Source organism: Delphinus delphis, chromosome 9 (genome assembly GCF_949987515.2).
Source record: "Delphinus delphis chromosome 9, mDelDel1.2, whole genome shotgun sequence".
In the NCBI taxonomy this organism is placed as follows: Eukaryota; Metazoa; Chordata; class Mammalia; order Artiodactyla; family Delphinidae; genus Delphinus; species Delphinus delphis.
Window position 1 is genome coordinate 20,561,806 of NC_082691.1, and position 22,642 is coordinate 20,584,447.

Genomic DNA, 22,642 nt, shown 5'->3' on the forward strand with positions numbered 1-22,642 from the left:
AGTAGGAAAAGAAAATGTGAAATTTAAACATGGTTTTTATAAAGTCCTTTGGGTTTCACTGAGGAATGATTTTATTTAGGGATGAGGTTACAGCTTTTTATGTTGTTACATCATATTCATAAACTTGAAGCTTGAAGTATGGTTTAAGTCTTTACTACTACTAGTAATACTAATAAATATAAGAAATGATCTTTAAGCATTGGAGAAAAAATAGTATAGTGTTCTATTTTTCTGAGTATGTAGAACATAGGATAATATATGTTGTCTTTTTTCCTTCAAATGGATATTATTATTTGTTTTAAAGTTTGTAAGTGGCATATTTCTTAAGAGTTTAATAAATCATCTGCAGAATATTCTTTTTAGGCATCTTTTCTATGTATGTGCTTTTTTTAATATAATAAATTTATTTATTTATTTTTGGCTGCGTTGGGTCTTCGTTGCTGCACGCAGGCTTTCTCTAGTTGTGGCGAGCAGGGGCTACTCTTTATTGTGGTGCACGGGCTTCTCATTGCGGTGGCTTCTCTTGTTGCAGAGCGCAGGCTCTAGGCGCGTGGGCTCAGTAGTGGCTCGCAGGGTCTAGAGTGCAGGCTCAGTAGTTGTGGCACACAGGCTTAGTTGCTCCATGGCACGTGGGATCTTCCCAGACCAGGGCTCGAAGCTGTGTCCCCTGCATTGGCAGGCAGATTCTTAACCACTGTGCCACCAGGGAAGCCCCTATGTATGTGCTTTTAAATTTGCTTTGGGAATTGTTATATTTCTTTATATTTAGAGGCTGATACATTAGGCAGGATTTAGCCAGTTAAGGAATATTTTGCATATTGTTTTACTGTTGTTATTGATAATTGTGGTTTTGTTGTAGTAATAAACTATAATAACATTTTACTTGAGCCAATTATATTGAAATAAAATTGCCTGAATTCTAATAAAATTTTTACTTGAAAAATAATATTTAATTGTGGTAGATAAGTGCTTTTTTCTCTTTTTTTTCCTTGTTTATAGGCAGTACTTAATTTTCCTAAATATTGTGAACCTGTTGTTAAAGGAGAAGGTAACTATAATTTTACTATAATAATATTTCTTTTGAAAAAAGTTTCTGTAATTCTAAATTATTGAAATTTTCTCTCTTTGGAGTAGCAAGTGAACGTGATACTCGCAAACTCTGGAGAAATATTGAACCTCATTTGAAAAAAGCCATGCAAACTGTTTATCTCAGGGAAATATCAAGGTAATTTTCTATTTAGTATATGTATTTTTTCTATATTTGGGATATTCACTAAAATGTACATGTTTTCCTTTACCTTCTTCACATTGGGCAAAAACTCTTGTGATTTGAATCATTTCTTATTATTTTGGGAAGGACAGACAATTTTTAGCCAGTATGTTACACAAGGCGTATTTCTAATAATTGCTAATTTTTTTAAATCTGGAAAGCTACAGGAAAATCAGTTTCAGCTTTGTTTTTTATATTTATGTTAGATATTTGAATGGTATAATAAGAAATTGATTATTAAAGAAACGTATAAGTCAAGTCATAAGTCTACATTTGTCTGTTATTAGACTTTCATAGTAATGAAGCTGCTTAGGAGACATGGTTGCACAGACATAGAGTAGTGAGAACATAGTTCTGATTTCCAGCTTAGCTGTTTTCTGCCTTATGAGGTCTTAGCAATTCACCTAAAACCTCTAGACCTCGGATCCCTCTTCTAACAGTCCTTAAAAGATTTCAATAATATATGTGAAGATGATTTGTGAATAATAAAGTTCCTTATAGGTGTTAGGTTTAGCCTACATTACAAAGCAACATAGGAAGTTTAAAAACATCAACGCTTTTGTCTTTTTTCACTTTCTAATCAATTTTGTTATCATTTTTCTTTAATGAATACCTTATTCTATACTTTGTGCTTGATTTAATTAGCTGATTATAAGAATATAATAGTTTCTAAATAAGTAGAAACATTACAAAGATATTATTATTCTCTTTTTAATAATTAATGAGAATGTTTGGAAGTCACAGAATAGAAAAGCTTGTGATCTGATCTTTTAAAGGTAGAAAAATTTGGATACTTGTTAAAGTGACTCTTACATAGTAATAGAAGGACTTCCAGTTTCCCATAGGATAGTGTTGGCCACCTAAATCAAGTTCTCTCCACAAGGTCAGTAAGGAAAGCAAATAAAATCACTCATAACCCTTGCCTGCAATATGACTAGGAGTCTACAGAGCTGACTGTAAACTTCAGTTTATATGTAAATAGTGAAATAAATAACTGAAGCCAGCAAAGCAACCCTGGGGCTTATGCTGAAGTGAAAAGTTAAGCAAAGACTATAAGGAAAAGAGGAGAGGACAGTGGGGACAGGGGATGGGGTCGACTTGTAGTGATGAAATACAAATGAATCACCTCCAGAAAGAGAGTCCAACCCTGAGTGGGATAATACTGAGAACAAGTGAGACCCGAAGGATTAGAGCACTGGCTACTGAAGAATCAAAAGGAAGTGTTTCAAGAGTATGTAGACAAGAATTAACAAGGCAGATTTGGGAAAGTACTGTTTTTGAGGGGAGATGGAGAGGTGATTTGGAAGGACATGGCATCTCCTGGAGGCTTGGTGGTGAAGAATGAAGCAAGGGGTGGAAATTAAGGCAAAAATATGTCACTTACAAAGGAAAGTGAATCTATAATAAAGCAAGACAACAAGTGAGCAACATTTTCAAGAAACTTGAGAGGGGATGTGTAAGCCAAGGAATTTTATATCTAGCCAACTTATCATGCCGGTATCGTGGCTATAGAAAAACAGTTTTAAACATGTGAGAACTCAGGGAACACTATACTCATAAACACTTCCTGAAGAGTCTGCTAGTGACAGTGCTGGTGCAGTGGAGATGACTGGGGAAACTTTAGCAAAAGGAATGATGAGCACCAAATTTGATTAATTTTAGCTCAAAACGAAAAGATGGGAATGAGGATAGAAGAACACTATGTATATGTTACATACTATGCAAGGATGGGAATAACACAGTTACAAAGTTAAAAAATGGGAGAAGAAGAGAAAGAGAAAGGGCAAAGTAGAATCAACTCATTGTTTGCTGTGCAGGTAAAAGAGGGTGTCAGAATAATTCAGAACCTAAAACTATTAAAAAATACTCAAGGAAGTCTCACACCCCATTATTCCTTTCATTCTTTTCCTAACCACCTATATAATTTCTGATTTGTACTCATTTTCTTTTACAAGTATGCATATGTAACATAACATCTTTATATATGCAATTAATATATAATCTTTAGTATGTTTCTTTCACAGAAAGGTATAGAACACAGAAATAAGCATTGCTAATTTGACCTCCTGCCTTACCGAGGCATTCTGAAAACCTTTTTCTTTAATGGGGTACACCCATTTATATTTATTGATAGGAAATATATATGTTTTATTAACTGTTGTATTAATTTGCAGAATTTCCTATGTGGTTATTTTCTTTGTCTTTTTGAAAAAAATTTTGGTATTTAGGGCAGTTTGCATTTTTGTTCCTTTATAATAATAGCATATATAATGCCCTTAGTTACCTTTTTGTAACACTGTGACATAAAGGACCAGTGAGACTCTCCAGTAGTGTAGTAGAGAAATGGCATTCTAAGCCTGGTGATATCTCCTGGTCCATTTGAAGTTTCTTCACAGTAAATGACTCAGCTGTTTTCCCTGCTACCCCCAACCTCCATTCACCTGTGTATAATAAAATTTTTACTAAATTAAAGAATAATAATCATCACATATTTCATATTTTCTAATTGAGATTAAATAATTGGGATAAGCAGGGCTTCCCTGGTGGCGCAGTGGTTGACAGTCCGCCTGCTGATGCAGGGGACACGGGTTCGTGCCCCGGTCCGGGAAGATCCCACATGCCGCAGAGCGGCTGGGCTCGTGAGCCATGGCTGCTGAGCCTGCACTTCCGGAGCCTGTGCTCCGCAACGGGAGAGGCCACAACAGTGAGAGGCCCGCATACCGCAAAAACAAAAAAAATAAAAAAATAATAATAATAATTGGGTTAAGCAGAATAAAGAAAAGGAGAGTAAAGCTATAGAAGGTTAGATGCTCACTCAACAAACTGTTATTGGGAATATATGTTGGTTTTATAGCTTTTATAAGCACTTTGGACAGATTATGAAAAAGTCTCCAACATTGTTCCCTGGTAGTGGAACTAAGAGCTGAATCCTTGTAGAATGCCTGCAGAGTTTGTGTTATTGACTGGCTAAGTGTCCTTGGGTAACTTAACCTGTGGGCCTCAGTTTTCTGATGTAATGATACTTACTTTAAGAAATTGTTACGGAGTTTAGAAGTGGTGTATAACAATTGTATTTAATATGATAACTGGAATATTGGGAGTTTTATTGTATGGTAGGTGATGTTATTTATTTGTTGGTGCTTTTTGATAGCTTTATAATTATGATCAGAGGAAAAGAGATTTTAAAACATTCAACATCTGGGCATTGATATATGTTTATATTGTTCTAATATACACTAAATGATTTTGTACAGGTACGAACATGTATATGTTATTTGTCTTATTTATGAGGAAATTAAATGTATTTTGTTAAATAAAAAAGTTTTAGTTTTTCTACGGCTTTGTTTTAAGTACAGTACATTGATTTTATGTTTTCAATCCATCATTGCTCTTTCATTTTTTTTTCAGTTCACAGTGGGAAAAGCTACAGAAAGATGACACAGATCCAGGACAACTGAAAGGTATCAAAGGAAGTGTTGAGACAATTACCAGAGACACTTCTTTAATTGATTACTAATAATCAAGATATTAAGTTAACATTAAAGATAGCATCAGTCAGTAGTGTTATAAAAGATAATTTGCAAGCTACCATGATTTTTTTTTTTCCTGCACCACGCAGCTTGCAGGATCTTAGTTCCCCGACCAGGAATTGAACCTGGGCCCCAGCAGTGAAAGCATCAAGTTCTAACCACTGGACCACCAGGGAATTCCCTACCATGATATTTTAATTAATGATTTTCTTTTAAGCAACACACCAATGTAATAGGAAGAAATGAAGTTTGAATACCAGTTTCTACATGTTGGGTTATATCATGTGAAAACCAAGCAGTTTATATTTCTTTAAATGCTTGTGTTAAAACAATCAATTGTATACCTAATTTTATCTCAGTATATATGTATTTCATGAGTTATATAACAAAATTCAATTTTATGTTAATGTAGTTTGGGGGATGCATTTCATTTGGTTACATTTTGAAAGTTTTGTGCTTTTGTTTTCTTTAAAGAAACTATTACATTGGGTTTATCCCAACAGAACTACAGTTGACCCTTGAACAACACAGATTTGAATTGCATGGGTCCACTTATACACGGATTTTTTTTCAATAAATATATTGGAAAATGTTTTGGAGATACACAACAATTTGAAAAAACTGGCAGACGAACTGCATAGCCTAGAAATATCAGAAAAATTAAGAAAAAGTTAGGTATGCCATGAATGCATAATATATATGTAGGTATACATATAACATACAAAATATGTGTTAATTGACTGTTATCAGTAGGCTTCCAGTCAACAGTAGGCTATTACTAGTTAAGTTTTTTGGGAGTCAAAAGTTATATGCAGATTTTCTACTGTGGAGGAGAGGGGTGTCTGTGCCCCTAACATTCCCCCACCCCGTATGGGTCAACTTTACTTTTACTTTAAAAAAAGTAAAGCAACCATCTAAAATACTCTTATTTAAAAGTTGGGTCAGTAGCCAGTTAGTTGGGTCAGTGGGGGAAGTGGTATGAAATGAAGTGGTATTGAGATTCCATTTCGGTTTTTATTTTTAACTTTTATTTATTTATTTTTAAAGATTTATTTATTGTTTATTTTATTTATTTTTGGCAGTGCCAGGAATTAGTTGTGGAATGCGGGATCTTCATTGAGGCATGTGGGATCTTTCAGTGCGCGGGCTCCTCTCTAGTTGTGGCGCTTGGGTTCCAGAGTGCATGGGCTCTGTAGTTTGTGGCACGCAGGCTCTCTAGTTGAGGCGCTCAAGCTCAGTAGTTGTGGTGCGCAGGCTAGTTGCCCTGCGGTATGTGGGATCTTAGTTCCCTGACCAGGGAACGAACTTGTTTCCCCTGCATTGTAAGGTGGATTCTTCACCACTGGACCACTAGGGAAGTCCCTGTTTTGGTTTTTAAATGCTTGAAGTACCATACAAGTGATTTTCAGTTGTGTGTTGTAATGGAAAGAAATAGATACTAGAGTTTAAAAAAAATCTGCAGTAATTTGCTCTGCTGCCTATGTGGCCTTGAGCCCAACTCAGTGTCTTTATCTAAAATGGAAAGAATATCTACTTTTAAGTTACTGCAGAGATTCAGAGATGCTTAAGGAAAGCACCTAGCACATTATGTCATCATTACGTAAACACCTTACACATACTAGATATTTCAGTAAATATCATTCCTTTTTCCCTTCCCATAAAAATCATTGCTGCTTGACTGACTCTATTGTTTTATTTATCCATTCATTCAGTTATTTGTACAAGGTACTGTAGGGATACAAAAAAACATTAGACTTGGCTCCTTCAGTGAACACTGTAGCTTAGTAAGAAATATCACTTATGTTTAATTAATTCTTTATATAAGGTATAAATTTATGTGGATCGTAAGTAAGGTACACGAAGTAGGAATTCACAGTAGAGACAAATTTTCTCTTTTGGTGTGGTAGGGGAGCATCAGGGAAGGTTTAGTGGAGAGTGTGGCTTTGAAGGGCAGGACTTTAGAAGAGGCGGAGCCAAACAAAACTAACAGAATGAGCAGAGCATATCATTAACAATAATGTTTTCCCCACCACCGTCATTATCATGGCACTTTAAGCTCAGGGCACTTTAAAATCTTTTGACTAGAGGGTACCGTATGGAAGTCAAAAGATAAGTGAGAAAAGGTAAGAGATACTTAAAATCTAATGGTAGCCCGTTATATACCTTCATAAAAGTATTTTGTTATCTAGGTCTCTCTGCATATACTCACGTGGAACTTCCATATTACTCTAAGTTTATTCTCATTGCTGCATACCTCGCTTCTTATAATCCAGCAAGAACTGACAAAAGGTTTTTCCTTAAGGTAATCATTATTTCTTTTTCACTTTATTTTTGCAGATCTAGGGAATATTTTGAAATTCCTCAACACCTGTAAATTTGTAAGGGATAGAGATTAGAATAAGAGATTGCTAAATATGTATTTAGGACTCATTCTTTAAAGATTTTGTTTGTTTATTTTCCTTTAATCATTTATTCTTTATTTCTCACTTTACCTTTGCCAGTCAACAGTGTTATTTGAGAACTTTCTTTAGGATATTGGGGGTGAGTGAGTGCCACTTTTGGGGTGGGGACAGTCTTGGAGCAGACAGGCTAAAAAAGAGGGGTGGTATTAGTGTCTAGTAAGCATGATATGATAAACAACTTGCAGGGAAGTGTTGAGGAAAGAAGGCTTCATGGAGGGGGTAGCATTGCTTGCTGAATTTTGAAAGACAAATTAGTCGGAAAATGACAGCAAAAAACAATATTCCTGAAATGAATGTTGATAAGAAAATCTAGAGGCCCTCAGAACTTTATCCATCAGTGGAGCATTCCTCACACTTAAACTTCCCAAAAGGGTTTCTTTAGGATGCGTGAGCCATTACCTCAATCACCTTCCACCTAAGCAAACACCAACTCTCCTCCAGAGTGAACTCGGGTGCTCTGTGTGGTGTTCTCCCTATAACACTCACTCTCTTACCAAGGCATTATGTCAAGTGGGTGAAAGTTATCCTTGCAACCAGATATATTTTGCTACACATCCTGAGCAAGTCCAGTTACAAGCTGATTAATAAAAAAAATTCAAACTTAACTTTTCTGTTTCCAGAACTTAGCTGTTTTTCCCAACTCCCCAAGCTTTTGTTTACATTGGTTTCTCCATCTAGAATTCCTTCCTCTCCAATCTCTACATGCTTAAATTCCACCTGTTCTTTTTTTTCCCCCTTTAATTATTTATTTTTGACTTCTCACTTTAAGATCACAGCCTGAATGGGTGAAGTAGGTAGTGTCACAGAAGAGTTCAGGTATACCTTAGGTAATAATTCTACATTTAAAAAAATTTAAGGTTTTGTTAAAAATACGAGAGATGGGAATGATTTTAAGGGTAGTAACTCCTTTATTGTTCTGAAGCTCCTACTATAGTATCATGTACTCCATACATCATTATCCAGAACATTCAGGAGGCTCTCTGCATGTATATTAGTTGGAGAAATCTCATTTTAGAATTTCTTCTTGAAAACAAATAATATGCAGTTTGATTTATTATTAAATATAATACATTTTTGTCTGTTTATTTTTTGCCTATCTCTACCACTAGTCTTTGGTTTCAAGAGGGCAAGGACTGCATCTATATTTTTTCCCTACTATTGAATCCCAAGTGCTTAACTAAATGCTCTCAATTTTATGCGAATTGACAGCCTGCCTTACAGAATGAATTGAAAACCCGTTTATCTTTGGAAGTTTTGTTTTTATAGAAATAAATGTGCTGTAATAAATCAATATAAGTTCTTTTAGGAAATATCACTTTTATTTTGAAACCTCTTTCTTTACATGCACAAGTAATCCTGTATACAATCAAAATTGATTTAAAAAGCCTAAAATATGTTGGTATTTTAAGGTGATGTTTTAGGTGATAAATAGAATAAAATAAAAAAGCCTAAGATACATAAGTTACTCTTATGTGTGTCATGTTTTAAACAAATTATGCTTTCTGGTTTTGTGGAATACTATCTTTCATCTTAAAAATTATTTTGCTTAATTGCAGCATCATGGGAAAATCAAGAAAACCAACTTTCTAAAGAAACATGAAAAGGTATTTATGTTGTAATTTCTTTAATGGGAAAAACTTACAAATTTAGAATATTATAGGAAGTTGATAAATGCATAATTGTATGCATTTACATAGTCATTTGGATGTAAGAAGTTACTTGTATTGATATGGTACCATCATAATGCTGTAGTAGTATTTTGTTATGTTGGATACAGTGATTGGGGAGGCACAATTCAGGTGAGCTCGTTCTAGAGATAAAAGGTAGTTCACAAAATTTTTCTAGTGAATTAATAGATGAAAAAGGTCACCCTGGAATTTTTAATTAAATATAGCTTAGTTTCCTCCTTTCCCCTTTGAAACACCACAAAGATGGCATTGAAGAAATTAAAAAGGTTAAACTAATAAGGACTAAGCAGATGAGAGATCTATAAAATTTGGAATTGACTAGTAGATAGATATGTCGGTGACTGAGCACATCAGAGAAGGCTGAAACGTAACCCCCAAAAGAAGCTGATTTGACCCAAGGAATCTGGAAAAGCTTAGGAATTAGAAGCACTAAGCAACTTTGAAGGTAGGGGTGTGGGGCAAGTTGAAATTTCCAAAAGGAGCATTTAGACTGTTCAGCTCTCTTGTACATCTTAACCACTGCGGTTTCTCCTGGCAGAAGATAGAGAAGTTAGAACTGTAAACTTTGCACTATAGAAGCTGTGAGTTTTGTTTCTCACTCTCATTGTTAAAAGCAGTTTTGCTCAGTATACACTTCTGAATTGAGGACATTATTTTACTGTCTTCTGGCTTTATTACTGCTAAAAAAAAACTGCTGTGAGTCTCTTATTCCTGTGTTATTCCTCTGTTTTCTCTGGCTGCTTTCAAGTTCTCTTCTCCTTTTACTTTAGTCTTCTTACAGTTTCTCTGTAGTGTATCTGGGATTGAATTTCTTTTTACTTGGCATTAGTTTTGCTTCCTAAATTTGAATAATGATGCCTTTATTTAATTCTCGTAAATTCTCAGTCATTAACTTTTCAAATATTGCCTCTCCTCCATTCTCTCTGACATGTTTTCCTGAGACACTGGTTAGGCTTATGATAGACCTTTTCACTCTACCATCTGTGTTTTTTAAGTCTTTATATTCTTCATTCCCTTTCATCTCTGTGTGCTATATTCTGGGTAATTTGTTTTGTAATTTCAGTAATGTTATGTGTAATCTTCAGAAGTTTTACTGGTTCGTTTCAAGTCTATCTGATCACTTTAATATTTTTCCTATTCATATTTTTCTTTGACATAAAAAAACTAATATTCTGTGTCTTATATTTCAGTGTTAGAAGTCCTTGTTAGTCTAATTCCACGTTTTCTATTTTTGCTGATTTGGGCACATAATGTCCTGTTTCCTGAACATTTTATTATTTTTAATTGTTGACTGAACTTAGTCTTTTAATTTTTGAGGCCTGAGATGTGTTCCTTTGAAAGGTTTTACACGTACTTCTCTGCAAGCACTTGTGAACACTGGTAACCTGGGATCATTTGAAATTCAGTTCTCAGCCTGGGGACTTGCAGACCACAAAGCTATTGTGAATTCTGCCCCCACATCAGCATTAGCTCTGGCTTCTAGTTAAAAGTCTCAGGGAAGCCTTTTTTCTCCCATTCACACAGAGCTAGGGTTTGGCAGGCAGATTTCCTCACCAAATCCATTTGCTTGGCATGGAAAGACTTTTCTAGTATGCCCTTTCACTGAGACATCTCTGATTAGGCTCTCCACTATAGGCAGATCATTGATTTTGTACCCTCTTTCGTATGTATGTAGCTGCTTTGGGTCATAAAGGATGGGTAGGAGGAGAGAGTACTTCTGGCTGAGGTAGGGAGGGAAGGATGTGTAGTAGGGCTTGCATTTTGAGTGGGCACTCAGGAATGGTGAGGATTAGATATGCAAAGATGGGAGGAGAAGACATTTTAGTTGAGGAAATGATTTGAGCCAAGAAACAGAGGTAAGATAGTATAGGGTATATACAAGAAATAATGAAATTGACTGGAGCGTATGGTGAGTTTCAGAGAAAAATCAATTGAGGCCAAACTGTCGAGGAATTTCCTTACTCACCAGTTAAAGGAAGAAAGCCCATCTCTTCACCTCTGTTATCTCGGCACTTGGTGGTAATTGGTGGGTGTTTATTGCACAAATGAATAAATTGAATGAATGAAAGAAGGAAACCAAAGAATGAACATAAAGCTAAAAATTTTAGGCCTTATTCTTTAGACAGAGAAAATTATTTAAGGATGTTGAAGAGGGAGATATATTAGTGCTGATCAGTGAGGACTGTGAAAGAGCTGGCACGTTAGACCATCCTTGTGGAATGAGTGGATTTGTACAAGTCTAGGAAGACAGTCTTGACGGAGGGAACCGTATGAGCAAAGACACTGTGAAGTTGTCTTTAGTCTAGGTGAGCTCTAGTTCTTCTGATGTTATTCTTATAGATTTGACTTTTGTGTTAGCCTCTTTTGTCTTTGGTTCATGTCATTTTAAAATCTGAGCTTAGTTACTAAAATCTGTGTACGCTTAGTAGTTTCTTTGTATTTTTGTTCCTTCTCTTTTTGAAATCTTATTGAATGCTTACTCTATGCCATGCACTCTGCTAGATGCTATGGACGTAGTGGAGAACAAAATAACCATTGTCTCTGCTCTCATGAAGCTCTCAATTAGGGCATCAAACATTAAAAGCAAACCACACGAATAATAATCATAACAGTTGTTTTAAATCTGTTATGTATCTTCAGTTGATAATTCTTTTTCTCTGTATATCCTCAGTTGACACTCATTTTTTAAGATTTTGCTTTTCAATTCACCTAATGCATGTATGTGATACCAGATTATCTGCCACTTAGTTTATGTGAAAAAGCAGCATTTTTCCTCTCCTCACTCATAGTCCCATTCCCCACAATTAAACTTCTTTTAATTGTTCCTAGTTTTAGTTTTTCTGGTATAAATATCTATAACTCTAAGTTTATTTTCCCATCTCTGTTTTTCTTGGTTTGGCTTGATACCAGTTTTCATTCCATTTTATCTCATTTATTTGGTTTCTTTTTTCGCTTATTTCTTCCATTCGTACATTCTGTCTAATAAGCTATAGCGAATCTAGTGAGGTATTTCTCACACTTTGGCTTTCTCTCTAGGTGGGAAGCCAGTTTGCATTTATAGCATACAGAATCAGTTCTGTGAAGAAGATAAATGTCATATGCCCTCCATGGCACTAGAATACTTTAATTTTAAATTGGAAATGTGTTTTCTAATCACAAAATAAAAAGTGAAAATCAGAAAAGTGTCAGCAGCATTTCACAGTGTGATTCTCAGCCTGAATTGCCTCCCACTTTATTCCCAACACTTCAGGAATTTGGTAATTTTTACTAACCTCAATTCACTTCTAAGTGTTAATGAGGACAGGGACACCAGTTCCATTTAGATAGCTCAACATTTACCTTTATTTTTTTCTTTCTTCCCTCTAATACAATTTCCTTCATTATCCTTTCATCCATTCGTTTATTTAACTAACAATCCCAAGTGCTAGGGATGAAAAAGGTAAATAAAACATCTCCTGTTTTCAAGGCATTTGTGTAGAAAAGAAAATACATATAAACAAGTATATCATGATGATGATAATAAAAGCTGTTGAGCAGTATAAGCCAAACATTGTTAAACTCCACATATGATCTTCCTTAATTCTCACAATGACCTAATAAATGTAGTTGCTATCATTGTCCTTATTTTCTAGATGAGGAAACTGAATATTAAAGAGAAATTTAGTAACTTGCCCAAGAATACATAGTTAATGTGGTAGAACCAGCATGCAATTCCAGGACTTCTGAATCCAAAGCCTACCTTGATGTTTAACCACTGTTCTTGAACTCATACACCTGATAATGATTAGTATCTAGGATTTTTAAAGCTCATACAAACTAATAAGAAGAAGGCAAAAATTCAGTAGATAAATGGATAAAACGATACAAAAAGGAACTGGAAATGTCTAACAAATGTAACATGATTATCACCCTCATTCACTAATGAGAGAAATGCAACTTTAAACAACACTGAGGTATTATTTTACACTCTGAGGTTGGCAAAACTAAAAAAATGTCTGATGATTCCAAGTGTTGGTGATAATATGGAAGAATAAGAGGCTGCGTGTTCTGCACGTTGGTCATACCTAATAAAGTTAATATGTGAACGTACTTTACATTGATCAGGATAGATTGGACAGTGGTGTAGTGAAAAACAAACTCCCTAACCCTCAGTGGCTTAACATAAAAGTTATGTATTGCTCATATGTATATATATATGTATTGCTCATATGTATATATATATATATATTGCTCACGACACAGTTGGATATGAGTTATGTGGGCCTTTTTTATGGTGGTATAGTGATGTCAAGTGAAACATGGTGGCCTCTTAAGTTGTCACCAAAGGTAAAGAAGACTAAAGGATCCAGTGGTTTGAAAGGCCAGGTTTGGTAGTAGCTCACATCGCTGCCACCCATATTCTGTTGGCCAGAACTCAATCGGATGGCGTCCATCTAACTGCAGGAGAGACTGAGACATGTAGTCTTCCTATGTGCTCAAGAAGAAGCAGGGTTGATGAACACATAGCATTCTCTGCCCCCTACTTTAATCGAGCATTCCCACAGAGAAGTTCGCATTCCCACAGAGAAGTTCACACGTGTGCAAGGAGAAATGTACACAATTGGCCATCACAGTATTCTTTGTGATGAATTATGGGGATTAATTTTTTAGGGTAGACTGATTTGTCATGAAATGGAATTCTGTAGGGTAATTTAAAAATGGACTAGAGCTACATGTATCAAAATGAATAAATCTCAAAAACAATGTTGAAGGAAAAAAGCAGTTTGGTAGAGTGCTATGTCCAAAATGATATCATTTATTTGAGATATTAGATTATGCAGACAACGCTGTATATTGTTTATGGACACATATATAGCAGTAGTAGTTTAAAAATTGTCATGAGAATGATAAAAACACCAGATTCTGGATGGTGGTTCCCTCTAGGGAGGGAAGGGGAGGAGTGGTATGTGGGAGGGATGCAAGGGGGCTTCAGTTTGTAATGTGATCTAATGCTTTTTTTGTACAAATTGCATAATGTTTGGATGTGATAAAAGTGGGTGGTTGCATTGGTATTTATGATCTCTTTTCTAAATGTTTGAAGTATTTAATAAGAAAAGCATATAAACTTTGAGACCTGGAAAATGATTTCTAAACTATGTTTTAGATATAAATAGCTGAGGTAAATACTTCATTTTGTAATTCTGAGTAGGTTTTTTTTTTTACTTACAGTCATTCTTTTAAAGAAATAGTTATTCCCATGCTTGTAAATAAAGCTTCTCATTTTATTTGCCCTTGCTCATATAGAGTACTTAAATTATTACATTGCTACTAAAATTATCTAATAGAATTATCTAATTATCTATAGACCCTTGAGCACTGCAGTTTTCTAATGACAAGTAATTGTACCATTGACTTTGTAGACAAGTATGAACATTTTACAATCTTAAAAATTTTTAATAAATTTTACATTGTTTCTGACAGCTTATTCACATACTATGAAACACTGCTTTCATTTTCTAAGCTAGTATTTACTATAACTGATCTTTTTAGAACTATTAATGTTGAACAAATACATTTTTCAGGCAGTGGCACAAAGAGGAATGGTGAGGAGTTAGTAGTAAGTTCTAGTCTAGGAGTTAGGGCCTAGACCCTTGTTTTGGTTGTACACTGTCTTGACAAATGACTTGGCTAAGTCACTTAACATCTGGTTACAACAGCAAAATAGGGGTGATGTTCGGGCCTAGACTGGATAACTTGTGAGTCCTTTAATATTTGTTGATGTAAATCAGAACATCTTGAAGAAAATGTTGAAAGATAAATCATGATCATATCAGGTAAAGTTTTAGAGATTGCAAGTTAGATTTATTAGCCTATTTGGGGAACTATATACAATGTAAATATGTTGTTATTGGAATTTATAGTACAGAAAGTGAGTGTTCTGCTGTAAGAAGAAAATCCATGATTTTTTTTTCTTATAGACAAGCAATCATCTCCTCGGACCAAAACCGTTTCCACTAGACAGATTATTAGCAATATTATATAGTATTGTGGATAGCAGAGTTGCTCCAACAGCAAATATCTTCTCCCAGGTAATGTTAATGATTGGTTATTATGTATCATCTTTACCTTTATGGAACTCTTCAGGTAATTTGATCAGTAGAGTTCCAGGCATTTAGATTTTTGGTCAGCATATGTTACTAATTTAACTATATAATGAACAACGTCCTTGGTAAGTAATTGAAATTCCAAATATGCAATTTTCGAGGGTGTTACTGAATTGCATATATTTAAAGGTATAATTTGATGACAGAAACAACTTGTTGTTTCTGGTCTTTTTCTTTTCTCAATAAAGGAATTTTTAAATGATTATAATTATCTTGCTGATTAAATAAAAAAGTGGCTTCATGATTAAATTGATGAATTATAATATAGAAATATAATTTAATGAAAAAATTTAGAAATGTATTTATAAGAAAATAATCCATAATATTCTTATTTCTCATATATATACTTTGCAGGTTGACAGTATGCATTTTTTAAAAAATGATGTATTTTCCAAAATGATTAAGTTCTTAAAATTTTCACTAGATGGCAGCAGTAGCATAAAAATAGGAAATAAGACATTTATAAAGTAGCTAACGTTCTTTTTTTAGGTGACATTTAAGAAAAACCTATTTGTTAAAAATGCAGTTACAATAGATTTCTTAAATGGTCCAGAAAAACAGCACTTAGCACATGGTATGAATGGATAGAAGAAAAACTAAATGATGTAACTAGTATTTATTGAAAAGCAGTCACCTCAGATGTTTCAGTGAGCATTTTATTTTATGTATATGTTTTTAGGTTGAAAAACATGTAAATAATAGCATTTACATTTTAATTCACTTCAAATAAATTTGGTTCCTGAATGGATATTAGACTTTGTAATCTAATGCGTGATAGTAACTTTTGATTCTTCATTTAAAGAAGTCTTTGGGGACCAGAAATAGCTATGTTCTCAGTGTGCTCGACATTAAAGTTAGATAATTTTTATATAAGTCAACTTTATAGAAAATTGTGTCTACATTTATTACATTTTTGAAGAAGAGTAGTCTAGTGAGTTATTAGGTTACGTAAATAACTAGCTAGATGAGTAAGTGGATGGTAGCCCTAATGCTGATAGTTTTAAAAATCTAATTCAGTTTTAATCTGTATTACAGGGATTTTTTTGCCGTGTGTGTGTGTGTATGCATGTGTATATACATATTTAAATGCTTTTGTCTGAAATTAATTTTTAGTCAAACTGTACATTTTATTAGTAGCTTTCTACATATAACATGTGAGGTTTTTGTTTTGTTTTTGCTGTTGCAATAACTGAAATAGACATCAGGTATTATGATCTTTATTGTAAGGAATTGAGCCTCAGAGAGATTAAGTGATTTTCCCACTATGACAAAATGAGTAAATCTTTGAGAATTAAAGCCTAGGGAAGTGAAGGAGACAGTGCTTCTAAACAGAGCAGAAAGGTGTTTGTATCACATGTGATTAATATTTCTTGGGTGCCCAAAAATTATTTTTGTGGGAGACACAAAGAAGGATAACAAATGTGCATTTCTTTCTTCCAGAGAGCTTATAATTTATTCTGGGAGGGGGATAAAAAAACATGTACACAGAAGTAATATTGTAAGGCTGTAAGTGAATGCTAGATAGTGCTGCTGAGAAGTTTAGAGTAGAAAGAGATCACTTTTGGATTGGACAAGAGGAGAGAACTTGAAGGTATCACAGGAAAGGTGAAAAATGGGGCCGGGCTATAGAGAATCAGTAGGATTTTTTTCTTTAAATGTTTCTAATTTATATACGACATGTTCGTTGTACAAAAATGAGTAAATAAAAAAGGAAAAATAATAGTAAAATTAGCTGACATCTTGTTTCCAATGGATAGAATTTATAGAGCTCTAAGAGGGAGGATAATATGACCAAAGGTGTGGGACTAGGAAAAAAAGCAAGACACAGTTGTGAAGTGTCACACCAGATTAGTTGAAAGTAAGCGGGGTTATACTGTAGCAGTAGTAGCAGTCATTGTAGTTCTGATCCAGTACTAATACTGCCACCACCACACGTCACACCTTACATATGGTACCTAACATTGGTAGAGCATTTCCTAGCAGCAGGTCTAGGTTTATAGGGATGGACAATCAAAAATAAAGATAGGCTGCTGATTTAGAGATCTACTAGCTACTCTGAGGCTTTGATTATAGATGAACAATGTCACCAGTCTTTGTTTTCAATAATGCCTATAATGTTGTAATTAAACAATTTAGCCCCAAATGTATCTTAATTTTTAATGAAGCTAAATTCTTTTCAGTGTTAACAACCTCAGTCCTTTTATTCTTTATCTCTTCTAACTAGCAGTAATCAAAATAAATTTTGTATATTTAAAACACTGCTTTAAATGAACTTATGTTTATTTGATGAGAAATCATTTAGGACTTGATCTCAGTGATTTCATTTGGGACATAAAGGTGGGGCCGGGGGGCGGTACAAAGGGATAGTTACAGTCATCCCTCCATATTCGTAGGTTCTGCATCCACAGATTCAACCAACCACAGATTGAAAATATTCAGGAAAAAAAAAATCCAGAAAGTTCAGAAAAGCAAAACTTGAATTTGCCTCACTGGCAAGTATTTACATAGAATTTACAACTATTTACATAGCATTTACATTGTAGTAGGTAGTATAGGTAATCTAGAGAAGGTTTAAGTGTATGGGAGGATGTGCATAGGTTATGTGCAAATACTATGCTGTTTTATATAAGGGACTTGAGCATCCTTGGGTTTTGGTATGGAGGCGTGGTGGGTGGTATCCTGGGACCAATCCCCAGCAATTACTGAGGGGTGACTGTATAACTAGCCCTAGGAAGTTTACCTTTACTTTTGTTTGGTCAGTAGAGTACCAAAGAAAATCAGATAACATATACCATGTTTAAAAACAAAATGTGGCAGAAATTGCATCCAAAAGAAAGGTATTTATCCCACGTGCCTTATATTTTTTCTTCCCATTATCTCTTAGTGACCTTTTCTGTTTTTCTTCTTTTATTTATCCATCAAAACTGTACTCTTGCCCGTAGGAATGACAATTTGTATTTAACCTGTACACACTTAATTTAAGTGCAAAACAAGAATATGACCACATTTGTATTGGAAGTACTTGATATGAACACTAGATGGCAATATTGTTGCATTCTAGCTTTAAAATGAGCAGGAAAACCTAGCTTTACTTGTTAATATTGTCTTTGATATTTAGAGAGAGCTGTTTGTTAATTTAACACATTAGTTTATTTGCAAAACAAATTTGCCTGAAGATATTTAATGTTATGTGCGCACGCTCACACTTTTACACTTTCATGAAAATGTAAATAAAATTGGTAAGGAATTGTTTTGCATGAATATTTTCCACCTGGAACCAAATTGCTTTTTATTGGTTATAATATGTCTATATGAGATGGTAAAGTATTATTTTTCTATTCATTTTGTCTAACTGCAACTGTTTTAAGGATTTGCTTTACAGTAATGTGTTATTTTATAGCTTCATTTACCAGTTACATAATTATGTATAATTTTTCACATATAGTAAATTGATTAAATGTGGTATATACATTCAAAATCCTTTTGAAGCAAAATTTTATTTCCATCACATTCATTTAAATCTGTTTAAATCTATTCTGTCATGAAGTTATAAAAATAGTAGCTTAAGGAATCTCTAATATTATTAAAAGACCAATTGAGAATAATAGTCAAATTCATAATAGTTGAGTAATAGTAGTGTATTGTAGTTGGCATCCTTCTCAATTTCTTTATTGTTTACTAAATTTTAGATAAAATTCTACTCATTAACTTTTTAGTCTCATAAAAAAGTAAAGGAATAATAGCACATTTAACATTTTACAATAGGTTAATGCTCAAATTTATTGAACTGAAATATAGTTTTTAAATTTTTCTTAGACCTTTAAGATAATTTCATCTTATCCAAATCCTTATACAATTTTACATTCATGATCATGGGTCATTTTAAAAAATTCATTCAAATAAAATAAATGTAGCCTTTCTATATATACCTAAACTTCATGAATGAGGAATCATTAATTCTGGTATTTTCATTCTTTTCTCCTGTCAGCACGAATAGAATGTAAATAGAATACCATTTATTTATAAGTGGTAGAATATAAATAGAATACCATTTATTTATAAGCAAGAAATGGTAATTTGTGTAGGTATTACCTTCAAAAGTTAGTTATGAGATACATTTTTGAAGACCATTTATCATCTTTAAAAGATATTGAATTGCCTTTTTTTCAAAAGTATATTAAAACCAGGTTATGCTTTTAATTTATCTTTTTTTGTCTTGAAGAAAAATGATAAATTGTTTGGAAACTTTTGAATTGTTTATTTCATTGTTTTGATATTTCTGTATCTTCTCTTACTCAACCTGGCCTACCCCCTCCATACTCTTGTAGTTTGGTGAAGGCAGTAGGAGAACAGTTCTTTAAGATTGTCAGATATATCATTTATTTTAAAATATTGGGACTTCCCTGGTAGCGCAGTGGTTAAGAATCCGCCTGCCAATGCAGGGGACATGGGTTCAAGCCCCGGTCCGGGAGGATCCCACATGCCGCGGAGCAACTAAGCCCGTGCACCTAGAGACCGTGCTCCGCAATGAGAAACCACCGCAATGAGAAGCCCACGCACCGCAACGGAGAGTAGCCCCCACTCGCTGCAACTAGAGAAAGCCCATGCACAGTAACGAAGACCCAGCGCAGCTAAAAATAAGTAAATAAATAAAATAAAATAAAAATAAAATGAAATATTAAGCCATATTGCTGTATATTTTCCCAGAGGATAAAATTGCTGAAGAGTTTATTTCTGAAATTATTGGTACAGGTTTCTAAAGTGACTTTTAAAAGGAAAATTATCTTTAAAAAGTTAAGGACATTCAATTACACATATATCACGTATTATTATTGATTTTATTTGATCAGTTAGCATTTTGAGAAATTACTCTTGAAGGTAATTCACTGTAATTCTACAGTTTGGGAGGTTTAAAATAATAAGTTCTTTTTTATTAGTTGTAAGAAACAGTGCACTCTGAATTAATTGCAAGAAACAAGTGAAAAATGAGAAAAGGAGCATAGTTCTTTAGTTCTGTGTACCAAATTGACAAGTTATATTTTTCAGTAATATTTAATTTCTGAATCGTTTCCTATTTGTGCATAATTTAATAAGAAAAAAATTTAAGTTAAAATGTCCTTTTAAATTTATTTTCAAGAGTATAAATAAGCATTATGGAGCAAAGTGTAGTAATATATATATTTTTTCAAAAATACACATTTCCATTTTCTTTTGAACTCACATCATGATACTATATATTAGAATATATTTGGTCTTACGTTTGTTATATCAGTTTAATTTTTTAGTCATAAATCAACTTGATCTTTTCCCACAAGTGTTGCATTAATTGTAATAGCATTTAGTTAACCTTATGCTTTTTGCTCTTTTAAGTTTTGGTTTATGGTAAGGATATATTTAAACTAATTATTTTGGGTTTTTTAAATAATTTTATTTGTTTGTTTGTTTGGCTGGTTGTGTTGGGTCTTTGTTACTGCACGCGGGCTTTCTCTAGTTGCGGCGAGCAGAGGCTACTCTTCATTGTGGTGCGTGGGCTTCTCATTGCGGTGGCTTCTCTTGTTGTGGAGCACGGGCCCTAGAGTGTGCGGGCTTTAGTAGTTGTGGCTCGTGGGCTCTAGAGTGCAGGCTCAGTAGTTGTGGCACATGGGCTTAGCTTCTCCGCAGCATGTGGGATCTTCCCAGACCAGGGCTTGAACCTGTGTCCCCTGCATTGGCGGGTGGATTCTTAACCACTGCGCCACCAGGGAAGCCCTATTTTGGTATTTTTGAAATGAATTTATCATTAATCAGAAAGCAAAATGATTTAGTTACTTTACGTATGGAAGTTTTTGAAGTAGACACTTAATCTCTAGTTTACTATAGCTGTAGGAAGATGTTTTTGCTATAAATTTTAGGGCAGGTTACATTTATGTATTCAACCAAAAACAGACTTGGCATTTTTCTTCAGCTATAAGTAGATGTATAGAACATTTATATAATTTTCAGGTTTTTTTAAGGTGAAGGGATTTTGTCCGTATTTATTTAATTAAAAGTGTTTAAATGTAATTTAATTCAAGCTTCAAATTCACAGTCAGTATTGATCTTTTTTCCCGTAGTTGGAATTAAAGTTTTCTTTGCTTAAAATTTCATTTAACAGATGTTTATTAAGGGCCTATTATGTTCCATGCTCTGTGTTATGTAAAGAGAATACAAAAGTCAAGAAAATGCAGTTCTTGCCCTCAAGGACCTTATGGTCAGTCTGTGGCTTCCTCTGCCCTTCATTAGTATTGTGTGCAACTTCCAGATTATACAAGAGTTAAAAAAAAAAATTAATTCGTGCTGAAGGAACTAATACCTAAATACTTGAAGTGAAAACTAATACTTAAATTTGTAAAGTGAATATATAAAAATAGGATTTTTCACTTCAGTAGTCCACGATATTTGATAATATAGATATTTAAATGTCTTTTTCCAAGTAAAATAACAAACCTACTTGTTGAAATTTTCATTCTGACATTCCTTGAACTTAGTGTTATGGAGCACAATTGTTTGATGCCTATGTCATAACTAAATTTGGTTAATAATTAAATTATGACATTGGTATCAAACAATCAGTTGAAACTTAAGTTATGGACAATAAGTAGTGTATTATGCATAGCATATTATAAACTAAGTGGCTTTTCTTAAAGTTACATGGCTGCATTTCAGATACCTTATGATTAAAAGTTATTATGTCACTCTTTTATATGCAGTATTTCAAACTACTTTTATAGATTTTTAACCAAAAGCACTTTAACCAAATAAACTCATTTTATAGACTTATAAAAACATCTTTATCTTAAAAAATTTGTGTATTGTATAAACTATAGTTGTTTGGTTTATATTTTTTAAAAGGTAATTATATTTATCAAATGATAATCACGGAAATTCAGAAATCATAGTTGATGAAATACTATCCTTTGCATATATTGCTTAGAAAAGAATTTGAACCTTGTAAATATGAAACGTAATATCCTAAAATCTAGCTATATAAGATATTCATACGAAGTGATTTAAGTATGAGAATTAGTTTATAGATAATGAAGTTGGTGAACAAAAGGGGCAGTTTTCCTAAAAACAAATTCCCTGGTTACTAGATTATTAGAAAATGTGAAAAGCTCTTCTTTTGCAATTTTTCTGTGTTTCATTTGACTTGTAGCAGCATTCCAGTGTCTCTATAATATACAACTGAAATGCTTGATGCCATTAAGGTATATTATGTAAATCACAGGAAATATCCGAAATGCTAACGTTTTCTAATAATCTTACTATGTTTTTTTCTTAACGACAACTGAAATTGTGAGGCATTCCATTCCATAGATAGTGCAAGAGCCTTACTTAATGCCTACTTTGCTGATGAATAGGTCAGCAGGGGTGCTGTTTGATAGAGGCGGGCTCTTCTCTAGCAGGGAAGAACCTTACCATCGTGATGCTGTGTCTCCACTGGTGCAGTAAATTAGATTCTGAAATCTCCTACTACCCTTGGTGTGGATGTATTACCATTCTGCCTCTCAGACCACTCTGTAGTAGGTGT

At 33.8% G+C, this 22,642-nt stretch overlaps 1 protein-coding gene across 3 annotated transcripts in view; it reads left to right on the forward strand.

The window, feature by feature from the left end:
* ORC5 (origin recognition complex subunit 5) overlaps window positions 1-22,642 on the forward strand; it is a 105,611-nt gene that overhangs the window by 24,279 nt on the left and 58,690 nt on the right. For all 3 annotated transcript variants that reach the window (XR_009520594.1, XM_060020287.1, XM_060020288.1), the window contains exons 7-12: window positions 1,000-1,048; window positions 1,135-1,225; window positions 4,679-4,731; window positions 6,990-7,102; window positions 8,819-8,866; window positions 14,908-15,018. Coding sequence is in view for 2 of the 3 variants with exons in the window: in XM_060020287.1 (XP_059876270.1) it covers window positions 1,000-1,048; window positions 1,135-1,225; window positions 4,679-4,731; window positions 6,990-7,102; window positions 8,819-8,866; window positions 14,908-15,018 (465 nt within the window). In the remaining variant the exon portion in view is untranslated. The remainder of the gene's footprint in view (window positions 1-999; window positions 1,049-1,134; window positions 1,226-4,678; window positions 4,732-6,989; window positions 7,103-8,818; window positions 8,867-14,907; window positions 15,019-22,642) is intronic.